The following is a 13126-nucleotide window of genomic DNA, read 5'->3' on the forward strand; positions in this document are numbered from 1 at the left end:
CATTTTTTTTTCATATTTGGAAGTCTGCTTCTCTGTATATCACGGACTTTTCAAAGGGAAGCCTTGTTTTTATAAAATGTTTTATGTTTTATTAGTCCTTGAGTTGACATTATGCTTTGTAAGTGTTTGAGTTCAACTGTTTTTACTTGTTGCTTATTTTAGCCTATTATTGCATACATTTCCCTGTTTAAGCAAAAAGAGTGAAAATAAATATAAAAATCCAAATTCATATGCTGTGACCATTTTTCATAACATATTTATATTCTGGGAAAGAACTTTAACATACTTTTTAGCATTTGGGATTTTTGATATCAGTATTATGTCTCATAAGTGAAGTTTTATCTAGCAACTTCATTTCATTCAAACAGTTCTGTTAGTGGATGTTTGGAAGTTAGAATAAAAACATTTATTGGCATAAATATAATTAATATTTTGACTTCTTTTTAGAATTCTGAATTTAAACTCAACAGAAATAAAAGCAACACCAAGACAGGATGGACTGGAATGTAAGACCACCCCAAAACGCTGCTAATCAGAATAACTTGCAGTGTCAAAATAGTTTGCAAAGTCAAGGAATTCATTTTTCTCACATGTTTTCTAATGCATGTGCTTTCCCTCAGACAAGCACGTACTCTACTCAGAATGCTTGTACTTATCCTGGAAGTAACCAGACAGTATTTCTGCAGTCTAACAACATGAACATGGTTACAAATCGATTGCCTTTTCAAAATACTGAGGGATACAAAACATTGCAGCAAGCATTTCCAAAAGAATCTGTCGCTGGTGGAGTTTTTGTTACCTCACAACGTTCATTTGAGAGGCATCCACCTTCACGTGTACAAATCAGGCAGCATGTCCCTAAACAGGCTACACATGTGCCAGTAGAGACTACTCTAAATCTTTGGCCAAACTCTGTGTCCAACATGCATGTTTTTTCCCAATCAAGAATAGCTCCTGCATCAACACAAACAAACCCTGCAAACAATATACAGAGTATACCTCAGAAGCCACAGAATCAGTATGTGACCACAAATGCCTATCCTATACAGCCTCAAATAGCACAACCTGATTTTACAAGAACTGTGATGTTTTATAAAGGTAACCAAGCATGCAATACTTCTTCACAGGAACAGCCAGTAGAATGGGTACTACAATATAACTTGAATGGGCCTGCATCTTCTCAACCATGTACTACAGTACCTATTAATCAGTCATCAAATGAGTGTGTAAATTCTCAACAGAACTCTTTGGCTTTTGCTTTGCCTACACAACATCTCCAGCAACAAGTACACTGTTCAAGCACTACATTTCAGGATACACATTCATCAAGTCCAAACACTGCAATAGGTGTACAATCGCAACAGTATGCATCGGCACAAATTGGCTCTGAAGATCATAATGGAAATCCTCCACACTATCCTTCTAGTTATGATTGTAGAGCTACAGCACAATCTTTGACAGGTCTTCAACAGGTAGTTCCAAGTATATCTAATGAACAAATCCAAAACCAGCAGAAACCTATGTCAGATCAAAGTAATGTTTCTTACATTAAAGATGTACAACAGCACTGGCAGAAACTAGAGTCTAGAGAAACCAGTCAGGGAACTGGAAATGTATATAATTTAAGTGGAAATATGACAGCAAATCAGTCTTTTAATGAGCCCGCTAAGCCTTCAACATACATTTTAGAAAGGTATTTTAACAGCATGCAAGAAGTTGTGACAGTTCCTTCTGAGCCACCGAATAAAATAGCTTCAGTACAAGAAAGCCCAATGAGTGGTTCAACAGATTTGCCCGATAATTCTAAAACTATTTCATCAACAGATGGTAGATTGAAAGTAACAAAAGAGAGTCTGGCTGTGGAAGCTCAGAAATTGTTGGACATTAAAAAAAAATATGCAATACTTGAAAGGGTTTTTTTAATAAAACAAAAACTCTTGGCATCTTCAGAACATAATAAAATGACTTGTGACCTTCCTCCACATAATCAAAACACTAACCTTAAACTTTTTCCACATGTGGCCAGTCAGACTGAAACATTTTCACACTCTGGTACAGTGGGAATGAAGAGTCAACAACTGCCATTTCGTCAGTCTTCACTTGAAGAAAGAAACGACAAAAACGTTACCAACGCTGGCAGTGAAGGATTAGGTAAGACTCAGAATAGTCGTTGGATTAACCAAGGAAATTCTGCTTCAAGCTCTGTTTTGATTGCCTATCAGGATAAACTCCCAGTTCATTTAAATAATCTTGAGAAAAATTCAGTATTAGGCCCAAAGAATGCACCAGCTGCAGGTCCTACTCAAGAGACCATGAAATGCACTGAAAACACTTCGGGTTTTACCAAACTTAGTAGCTCTGACAGAGTCCTACCAAAAAATATATCGGTTAGCACTGGGGAAGCTTCGCTTCTCCACTCTGTTCTAAGCAGCGTGAGTATTTTGCAAGAAAAAAAGTCTGATGCTCTTGCTAATAAAATGCCTAGCCTCCTTCAGAATGAAAAAATAACTTCAAATTTAACACTCTCAGGAGGAAGTTCACTGGCCAGCAAAAGAGAAGCAAAAGGTGCTGTAGAGACCGTGCAGTATTCCATATCTGCATGTCCTAAATTGGATCAGCACTCTAAAGGCATTTGTTCTCAGCCAACAGAGAACACCAAAACTTTGAACAATGAGAAGATACTCAGTACTTCTCACATAAATCCTCTTGCTTCAGAAACAGCTGAACTAGGTGTAACTAATGGTTTACCTGAGAATACACCACCACCAGTTGTTACTGGAAACTCATTTTCTAAAATTAACAGCTGTACTACTTCTATGGAAGAGATAGCAGCATGTCTTGCTTTGTGGAGAAAGTGTCCTTCAGAATCTCTGGATGTTCAGTATAGTCAGTCAAATAAAAGCATAGAGTCAAATCTGATTTCATCATCTTATGTAGGATTTCATGATCAGAGTACGTGTCGTATCTTGGAAAACAACCAAACTGCAGTAGCTAAAGATGACCTAAATAAAGTTACAATAAGTACAAATGAAACAACTCTGTCTTCCACAACTCCTTCTGCTGGGCAAAAACATGATACGCTGGGTTCCAATTTGATCAAGGGTTCTGAACCCCAAGTTGCTGTAGTTTCTCCTTTGATACTTTCTAAAGAGAGAACTTCAAGTGAACATCAAGAAAAAAGTTCAACATTTTCTGCTGAAATAATTTATCCAGTGATTGAAGGAGGTAGTGTGTGTAGCCTACAAGAAGATAAACAAAAAGATGTTTCTGTAGTGGCAAATACCAATAAAGAGATAGTGGAAGCTACTTACTTACTATCAGACAAATGTATTCCAATACAGAAAGTGGATTCAGATATGCAGTACACCAAATCAGCTAATGGAAACAAAATAGTAAAAGATGCTGTAAATTCAAACTGCTCGTATGATGTAAACAAAAGGAAAGCTGATCAGTTTGCACAAGAAGTGAAAAAAGCTAATATGCAGCTCAGTTTACAAAACAAAACTTCTCTGCCCAAAACAAGCACAAATGGTTCTAGTCTAGTGTCTCAAGAAGATCTAACAAAGAATAAAGATTGTGAGGACTTTGTAGAACCCAGGGGGGGCACTACCACGATTGTATCAGAGGATGACATGTTACAGATTTCCAGTGTATGTTCACTTGTTGAAAGTGATGCATCTTATAATTCACAAATAGCCAGTATGTTCAGTTCTGTCCCTTTGATGCATTTAACGAAAAATGGTGCCTTGTTAGAAGAAAATACCTCTAATACAAAGCATAAAGAACAACAATTGGACACTTCTAAAGGAGAATCTGAAATGCAAACCAATGTGTTTGAGGGGGAGAGGCTTCTGCCATTGCAAAAAAAACTGTCTAAATCTGTTTCCACAACAAAGTCATTAGGAGTACCAAGTTTAGAGACGTTTTCATGTGATACAAAGCAGTGTAATAAAAGGATTTTGGATGATGTAAATGTAAGCAGTTTGGAGGAAGAAAAAAATGAAGACACTTCTAAAACTATTTGTAGCTCGGAACAAAAAATGGTACAAAATATAGTTTCCAGGAATGGAGAGAACATTGTTGATGTTAACCAGGAGTTGATCAGAAACAAACAAGACCTGTCATTTAATGTAATAGGTGAAACAGATGTCTATTCTACCGCAAAGGAAGAAAATACACAAGAACATATATCCAGTGAAGGTGAAAATACAGTGGATGATGGGATTAGTGGTAATAGAGCAGTACCTGTAACCTTTCTAAATGATCAGCTGACTGAACTTTTAAAAGAGTTTCCTTATGGGATTGAAGGTGCAGATGTACTGATGAGAGAGCTAACTAAAAATGAAGATTCTGTGATTGAGCCAACAGAGAATCAAGTTGAAAAAGGAACTCAAGCTAATAGCAAAAGCTGTGATCCTACAGACCCAATAGACCAAATAAAAATCACAATACTAAATTCGGAGCAAATGAAAGAACTGTTCCCTGAACATAGTCACCAATCCTGTAACAAAGTCATGGTGGAAAACACTGAAAATCAACAACTGGAAATCAGTTCATCAGAAAGAGAGACTTTAGAAAGCCATATCCAGCCAGATCGGAATCTAGGCATGGAGAGGGAAAAGAATACACAGGAAATCACAACCCCAAAACAAGAGAAAAAATTTACATATTGTTGTTTAATGGGTTGGTTAGCTGCAGTTTATGCAGTGCCAGGGTGCTCATGCAAATCTCGAGAGGATGTTACTTCAGAGAAACAGGATGGTGAGTATCAGTGTTTAGAATCTGAAAACACTGGCTTTAAAGGGAGACAGGAAATGACAAGTAGAACCGGTCGCATAACAAAGACTAACTGTATAGTGGAAAACAACCTGCAGCTTCCTGTCAAATTACATGATACAAGCAAAAATCTTCCCACAGTAGACAAAGATAGAAAATATGCCCCAAACTCTACAACAAACAAAGATATTAAGCTAAAAGTAAGTAACGAATCTGCTAAAGCACACCAAGAAATAATCAGATTTTTTCATCCTTCTGAGGAAAGAGAAATTGATAAATTCAAAAGAATAAATGGCCAGTGGAGGGGAGAGTTGCAACTCCATGTATTAACTCCCTCTTCAGGGAAAGAGGTTTGGACTACTGAAACAGATTCTCAGAAATGCACAAGGGAGGAATTTGCTTCAGGAAAGGTCCATCACACAAATGTAGAACACTCTATAATATCAACTAAACAAAAAGAAAAAGTTTGTAAGATGGAATCTTTTGAAAAAGATCAAACAGAAGGCTTGGCCATGAAATCCAATACACATGTCCACAATTCAAAAATTTCAGAGACCATTGAGGTCAAACAAACTAAAATATATGAAGAACATAAATATAAAAAGCTTGAACAGAGTGCAGGTGAAGCACACAGAGTTAAGAGACATAATTACACATTTAGCAAGAACATACAAATTAAAGAGAAGACAAAATTGTCAACAGAAATAAAACATAAGTCGGATAATCATGGAGCCACAAGAAAATCCCCAAATGCAAGCTCAAGAAAGTATGAATATTCTCAGCATAAATCTATAAATGTCCTACCTTCACAGGAACGTTTATACAGACGAAAACGGAAAGAAAATATGATTGGGAAGAGAGACTCAAAAAAACCAACATTGGAAAGTGAAAGAATCAAATATGAAACAAACACTTTTGAACATGCGGGATATAATAAACAAACAACTGATGTGGCATATTTTGAGAAGTCTGCGACATCGAAAGAAGAAAATGTCTGGAAATATAAAAACTTCTTAGCAAATCATAATTATATCCCCAAACCACAAGACAAAAAAGGGCGCCCTTCTAAAAAGTCTAAAACCTACTTTTCTGGCAGAGAGAAAGACCTGGATGTTCAGAACAGAGAGAAACATTCTGAAAAAAATCCACAGTATTTAAATAGAAAAACTAGTAGACTGAAAATTTTTCTTCAAAGAGAACAACAAAAAACCTATCTGAATAGAGTTGCGTTTATACGTACTGCCCAAGAAAGCATTTGTCTGACAAAACTAGACACATCACCTGCCAAACCTGTATGGCATATAAAATCGTTGAATAAAGTTCCAGAGCCCCGCCAGGACTGGAAAACTGATAGCTCACCTTCAGAAGAGGATAAATTACACAGACCACAAATGCTTGAGTTTAAATTGTGTCCAGAGATACTGTTCAGAAATACAGCCACTGATGGAGAGAGTTTGGATATTGCACACTCCTCTGAAAGAGACACATCCCTTGTGGCAGGTGCAGTATAAATTAAAGTTTTCTCCTTTTCTGTGAAACCATATAAACAATAACGTGGGGTATTGCATATGAAATGAGGCAAAAATTAGGTTGAATGTTGTGATGCAAAGCCAAGAGCAGTTTGTTGCTGGTATTGGGCTTAAAACCACATACCCTCGGTATTTTTTTTGACGGTGGGGAAAGGGAATTTAATATAATTTTAGGATTTATTGTTCTCCTGTGAAGTTAAGTAAAACAGTAGAAATTCCAGTCTTTTAGATTTCATATTATACAAAACTATAAATCAGGGTGGCCGAACTTACTGTCCCTCTGAGCCGCATACAATAATCTTCAAAAGTTCTAGAGCCAGGTGCGCCAGCTGGGGCTCAGAGTTTCAGCCCCACTCTTGCTGAAGCCCTGACAGACGCATCTTGCAGGGCTGAAGTCCTGAGACCCCCTCCCCAGGGAAAAGCCCCTCACCCAATCACCCTGCTGCAGGGCACAAGCACTGAGCTCTCCCGCCTCCCAGTCTGGTAAGTGAAGAATGGAGTGGGGATTTGGGGGGATCTGCAAGCTGCACTCTAACTGTAAAAGAGCCACATGTGGCTCGCCAGCTGCGCCCACCCCTGCTATAAATAGCCAATAAGCTATATAGAACAATTTAAGACTAAACACTTACTGGCTCTCCTGTTATGCCTGGCTGTGTGCTTATAACGTGAGAGGTAAGAATTAGTGGTGATTGTACGATTTATCCCTCCCTTCAATTTTTTATCTTTTTTTAATTTTCAGGGGTCAAAAGCAAAAAGGAAGATTGGTTAAATTACATCCCAATGAAGCAAAGAAAAACTGAAGGAACAGCTCAAGGTGAAATGACTTGATTATTCATTTTGGAATAAATATCAAATACTGTTTGCTTGGCTTCAAAAACTGTTAATGTACGCTAAGACATTTTAGCAAAATATTATCGCTGGTGCTACCACTAGTTCAGCTGCACTAATGGGAGTCTGAATGCAGATGTGGCTCTGGTGCTTTCTGGAGATCTACTGTCCTAATAAAGTGGTAATGGCTTGTGAAGCTTCATCTACATTTCAGCTCCAGCTGGATGCAGCTGAACCCACGGTAGCATCGGTGGGAATATTTTGTTATAATTCCATAGTGTAGACAAGGCCTAAACCTTTTTGTCCACACTTCTTCTTGCAGTTACAATTCAGTATTAAAAATGGTTGTGGGGAAAGGAATTAAATGCTAGATGGTTTAGTAAATCAGGTTATGTAATTGTTGTTTTCACAGTGGATGGTCTTAAATACCACACAGGTAAAATGCTCATAAATATTTGTGTTTGTATGTCACTTTATTTTAAAAGGTAAAACGTAGCTTGCTGAAATTTATAAGTAAGTGATGAATGTTCAGTATTCAGGTTTCAGAGTAGCATCCGTGTTAGTCTGTATCTGCAAAAAGAACAGCAGTGACTTTCAGTGTAACTGACTTCATATCTGTCTTTCAGTTGATGATAATATTCCACTTGATGCGGCAATGGAAATCCTGGAAGGAAATGAGGCTCTTCATGTTCCAGTCAAAGACTCGAAAGCAATGTTTCAGACCTACAGGAAAATGTATCTGGCAAAAAGAAGCAGAAGCCTAGATGATAGCTGTTCAAAATAGGTCGTCTTTAGTCATAAACCAACAAAAATGCATTTGTGCGAACTAAATTTGTGTGTTGCTGATCTTCACTATACATTTGTTTTTTGTTAAGCAAATAAGATCTTATGCTGAAAATGTTGGTGTTAAAAATGTTATCCCTTTTCAAATATATTTGATATTTTTTTCTTTTTCAAACTACAGGCTTTAATTGAAGCTAGCAAAATCTCAAGAGCATTTAAACCATCGAGATTGTTGTTTTATCAATAGATCAACTGCTTTACTTTCTGGTTCTGGAAAATCTCCTCTCCTCAGAGACTTTCCATTGCTGGCAATGGAAATAATATGACCAGTGCAAAGGGATCAATGGTAGATTCCTAAGCATTACATAATATCTTCTATTTATGCTGTTCTAATTAGTTCTGTTTTTAACAAGGCTTTCTTATTTGAGGCCGGGTAGGGGGGAAGGGTGAGATGTTAGTATTTTTTTACATACTTACAGTGTACAATGTAACAAAGTAACTGAACCTGAGCATACTGATCAAGGGATACCATGAAGTATTTATGCTGCTACTCAGTTTTACTAAACTGAACTTTATAAAACTTGTTAGAAAATATAAGGGCTTGTCTACACTACAGTTTAAGTCAATGTAACTTACATCACTCAGGGGTGTGAAAAAGCCACCCCCTAAGTGACGCAAGTTACAGCGACCTAAGCACTGTCCAGGCTAGTGCTGTATTGGCGGGAGATGCACTCCTAGCAACATATCTTCCACCTCTTACTGAGGTGGAGTAATTATGCTGACAGGAGAGCACTCTCCTGTCACCGTAGCGCATATTCACCAGAGTGTAGCGCAGTAGTGTAGATTAGCCCTTAATCACTAATTCCTTATCTTAACTTTGTACTGCAAGTTGATGACCAGCTGATGCTTTTCATCCTTAATTTAGGGTAATTTTCTCCTACTTTCTTTATATTTGAAAGAAAAGGAGCAGTAGTTAAATTCTAGGAAGTTTGAATTCATGTTGTCTAAGCTATTACAGTCACTGGTTAAAGTGAATAAAGTGGATTTCTATGTTTCTAAGCTACATTAGCTAATGTTTAAAACTACACACACACTGATGGATTATATTCATTGTTGTTTTTTGTTCCTTTTGCTTACAATGTTCAGAATTTTGAATTTAATTGTATTTTTTCAGAATTTTTGGCATTTGATTTTTTACATGTTTAAACCTTTATACTGAAAATATAGCCAGTGTGGATAATTAACTGAACCTTTTTCATATATTAAATAAACTTATTTTGAGCATTACGTTTTGGTATTTCCCCGCCAGGTTATTTTTCTCATTTACTGATTGCTGTTAATTGTAGCTGTCTGAATTTTTTTAACGAGCTGAACGGATACTGAAGGAGACCAAAAATTGTATGAAAATTTATTTCTTAAAATTGCTCAAAAAGACTATTTTAAAGGCAACGCAAAATTAAGTACCAGAGAATGCCCTTAGTTAGTGTTCAACTCTGATTTCCTTAAAGGTTGCATAGATGTAACTGAGGGTGGGATTTGGTCCTGAGCTTCTGCATCTGAACAACAGATTGGTGACATTCAGGATCATCTTTCTTGTTTGGCATTTTTTTCTCTTTCTTTGCCTGGGGAAGAAGCCCATAGATGAGTTGGTCATGAATTGGCACCAACACTCAGAAGACCTGCCCATTGGTTGTGTTGGACTTTGGATGTGAACAATCTACGAGTTATCCAACAGACCAATCCCACTACCATTTAAAACCTGTGTTCTCTTCTTTCAAAATATAAAAGGGGCTTTGCAAGTGTTTGATTTTGAAGGGTAGAGGGCAGGAGAGAGTGTACTATCCTAACAACATGTTAAGTTCTCCATATTAAGATGCACAACCTCTGGTGGCTTACAGGAAGTGTTGTCCCTGGACGATTTTTAATACTATTGGGAATTATTGGTGTGTTCGCTTTTTTTTTTAACCTTGAAGCTTACCGTCACCTTTCTGACCCCCACCCCATGAAGAAAAAGTTCGTCTCTAGTCTCACATGTATTAGTTACCAAATTGCTAATGGTACCCATTTCATGTCCAGAACTTCATTGGGTAGATTTGTTCTGCTTCAGAAAATCTGAAGGTGTTCATCTGAGTTAGATGAATAATAAAAAATGAATGAATGGTATTTTTTTGTTTTAGTTTGAGAGGACCCTCCAATAAGATACAATTTGAGCAATCAGCCTATGGCTGTTGTGTGTATATAGGCCTTTAAAAATATTTAAGATACATGGATTAGTTGCACATGGTCATCAATAGTAGGCTTCCACCAGACTGGACTCGTGCTCTATATTTTGGGATGTTCTTGGCCCCATTTTGTAGTATTATGATGGTCCTCCAGAAGGTATCCCTATGATTCTCTCTATCTGGATGACTGACCTAGTGAGGCTAACAGCTTACTATATGACAATAAAATGTACATTACACACAAGAAATACATGAAAGGAACAATAAGGTTGCAGAATCTAGGAAATGTCAGAATTGAGGTTGCTTGTGCAACTTTAATTTGGGCTCCCTGCATTTTTTTTTTCTCTACATGGTTGCATATTACTTTTTCCACAAGTCCCCTGCCTCATTGAGTGTGCAGGATGGACCGTGCTCACCAAATGAGAAGATATACAATATTCTGTCTTACTTTCATTTTTCAGTGTGTGGCCTTGTATTTACCATCCACTATTACATCTCTATTATGAAGGTAGAATTATTTTCTGATGGGCTTTTCTATGGTGCTCATCACTGTAGTAACTGAGTACTTCACAATCATTAATGATTTCATTTTCACAACACATCTGTGAGGTATCCCAATTTTACAGATGAAGTACAGAAATTAAGGTCAAAAGTGCTCCATGAATTTTGGATGCCCAATTTGAGGCACCTAGACCTGATTTTTCAGAGTACTTAACATTTTATATGTCCAAAGCACATCTCCTGGTCAGCTGCAGCTGTAAATGCTCAGCACTTCTACAAAATCAGACCCCAAGGTCACATGTTGGGCATGCTGAAAAACAGTTACTGGCCACCTGTGAGAAGTCTGGTTTATAGACATGCCTAGTATCTCACAGGTAATCTGCAGCAGAGGCATGGACAGAATCCAGTTGTCCAGGGTAGCATACAACTGCCTGACCTATATTAGCATCCGTTCTCTTCCTGTAACCCCTTGCCTCTTTCATAACATTGGACAGAAGTGGAGCTGCTCTAATTTATTAATACTGTATGTCGAGCTGGTTTTTGCGATGGTTACTGTATGAATATATTGGTTTAGTTCTACAGGGCTGTAAGGGAAATAAGTGGGAAAGGCAAAGAATGGCTCAGGATAAATCATCCCTCAAATACTTGTTAAAGAACAATGCGTGATCTGTTGGCTTTGCAGATTTTACCTCCTCCCGAGCCAACCGGAAAAAATAGGGAGGTGGTGTTTATCATTTTCCAGAAAGCCCAAAGCCTGATAACGCTGAACAAAATTACTAGGTTTGGCTGTTTTAAAAAGGAATCCTCTTGCAAGAGAGGGAGAAGTTGTTTGTGGGTACCAGCCTAAGATGCAGGCATTCAGTGGGGTGTTGGAAGAAGCTAGGCCTGCCTTTTTGGCCATCAGAGGATGCCTCACAGGGTGGACTGAAACCTTTAAGAGGAAACCGGTCTAGCCCAACTCTGCCTCATTAACATCCTCTTTGATGGAGTCTGAGAGAGAACATCTGGTTTTTAGAGAGAGCCAGAGGGGAACAGGAAACAAGGAGAGGAAGCTGAGGCAGGTGCTGAAGAGATCAGGAGGGAGGGGGAGAGCATGTTTGACCCTGGAGAGCATCTTGGTCACTCCGTGCCTTTGGAAGACTAGGTCGAGAAGCTAGGGTGTGGCCGCTCAGAAGATTGCAGAGTCGCGCAAAATTGCTCCGAGCTGGCTGAGGGGAGAGACTAAGCAGAGACTGGGAAGAGTGGAAAAGCTGTGCCCCGCTTAGAAACAGTCCTCAGGAAAGAGGGGCTGTGCCCAGCTTGAATCTGGGATAGAAGACTTGTGTGTTTGTTTTGAATTTTATGTTAACAAACGAGACCCCGAGAAGGGTTGTTACTGGACACAAGCCTTTGTGCAGTTATTGAGGAGGGAACTGGGGCAGGGCCTCCCCAGTCTGAGAGGGGGCACTCCAGGAGGCAGCCACCTCATCGAGAGGTTGGTGGTAAGATAGGCATGCATGTGGACTGTTTTGAAATCCTTTTCCCTAAATGCTTTGTTCCCACTGTTAAAATAAAAAATCCAGTGGTTTTAAGAAAGTTCTTTTGTCACTGAATACTGCTGGTGATGGACTCCTGAAGGGAAGATTTGTTGTGTTCACAGACATTTCTGATCCTGTCCCCTTTAGTCTATCACTGACCCAGCCCTGTGTCTTCCCCTCCTCCTTCATGCTCCCTACCAGCTCCTTGTGCCAGTCCTAGTTTCTTCACCTATCCTGTCTCAGTATCGACCCACCCTCTCTCCAGTATTCTTCTAGAGGCTCTTCATAGTCCTCCCCCCTCTCCACAGTTTCTCATCTAATCTCAGTAGTCTCCACTCCCTCAGCTTCCTTGTCCCAGTTTCCTTGTGCTCAGCCAATCCCCCGCTTTCTTCGCTTCTGCCCCTGGACTTTGCAGGATCTGCCTTCCCCTGCGCACTGGCTCCTAGCCTGTCTACTTGACTAGTCAGTCAGAGGTCCCTCCTGTCTGGTAAAAAGCTCAGTTTACACCAATTGGTAAACTTAACTAGTTTTAAACTTGAAGAATTTTAGGACATTCTGTTGCCACCTTATTTAAGCATAGAGCATAAGTAAAGCAGATAGAGCAGGATAGCTAATTAGACTAATGATTAATTACCCAATCCTAAAGTGCAAGTAGGCTGTTTTGGTCATTATTTAATTTTGCACTGGTTCTATTTGGTGTGAGTTTCATGTTGCTTCACCATCTTTTTGTTAAGCATATATTTTTAAACTTTGTTTTGTAATATTGGCCTGGTGCCGATTATTAAAACTAAATTCTATTTCAAAAAGAAAATGTATAAATATTTTTGTATACTCCCAGTTTTTTTATTGATAACCTTTTTTACTTATTTTGCTAAAATTTTATTTTTTAACCTATTTTTTACTTATTCTAGCTATTTTCTGTAGCTTTTTTTTTTTTGGTATAACTTTTATTTTTACTTATTTGCTTTTT

At 38.3% G+C, this 13126-nt stretch overlaps 1 protein-coding gene across 8 annotated transcripts in view; it reads left to right on the forward strand.

Annotated features, from left to right (window-relative positions):
- RESF1 (retroelement silencing factor 1) overlaps nucleotides 1–9391 on the forward strand; it is a 54874-nt gene extending 45483 nt beyond the window's left edge. For all 8 annotated transcript variants that reach the window (XM_073321601.2, XM_073321630.2, XM_073321592.2 and 5 more), the window contains 3 exons: nucleotides 448–6276; nucleotides 7045–7119; nucleotides 7760–9391. In XM_073321601.2, the coding sequence (XP_073177702.1) occupies nucleotides 495–6276; nucleotides 7045–7119; nucleotides 7760–7917 (6015 nt within the window). In that variant the 5' untranslated portion in view covers nucleotides 448–494 and the 3' untranslated portion in view covers nucleotides 7918–9391. The remainder of the gene's footprint in view (nucleotides 1–447; nucleotides 6277–7044; nucleotides 7120–7759) is intronic.
- Nucleotides 9392–13126: the final 3735 nt, after the last annotated feature.

This window comes from Lepidochelys kempii, chromosome 1, assembly GCF_965140285.1.
Source record: "Lepidochelys kempii isolate rLepKem1 chromosome 1, rLepKem1.hap1, whole genome shotgun sequence".
NCBI lineage: Eukaryota > Metazoa > Chordata > Testudines > Cheloniidae > Lepidochelys > Lepidochelys kempii.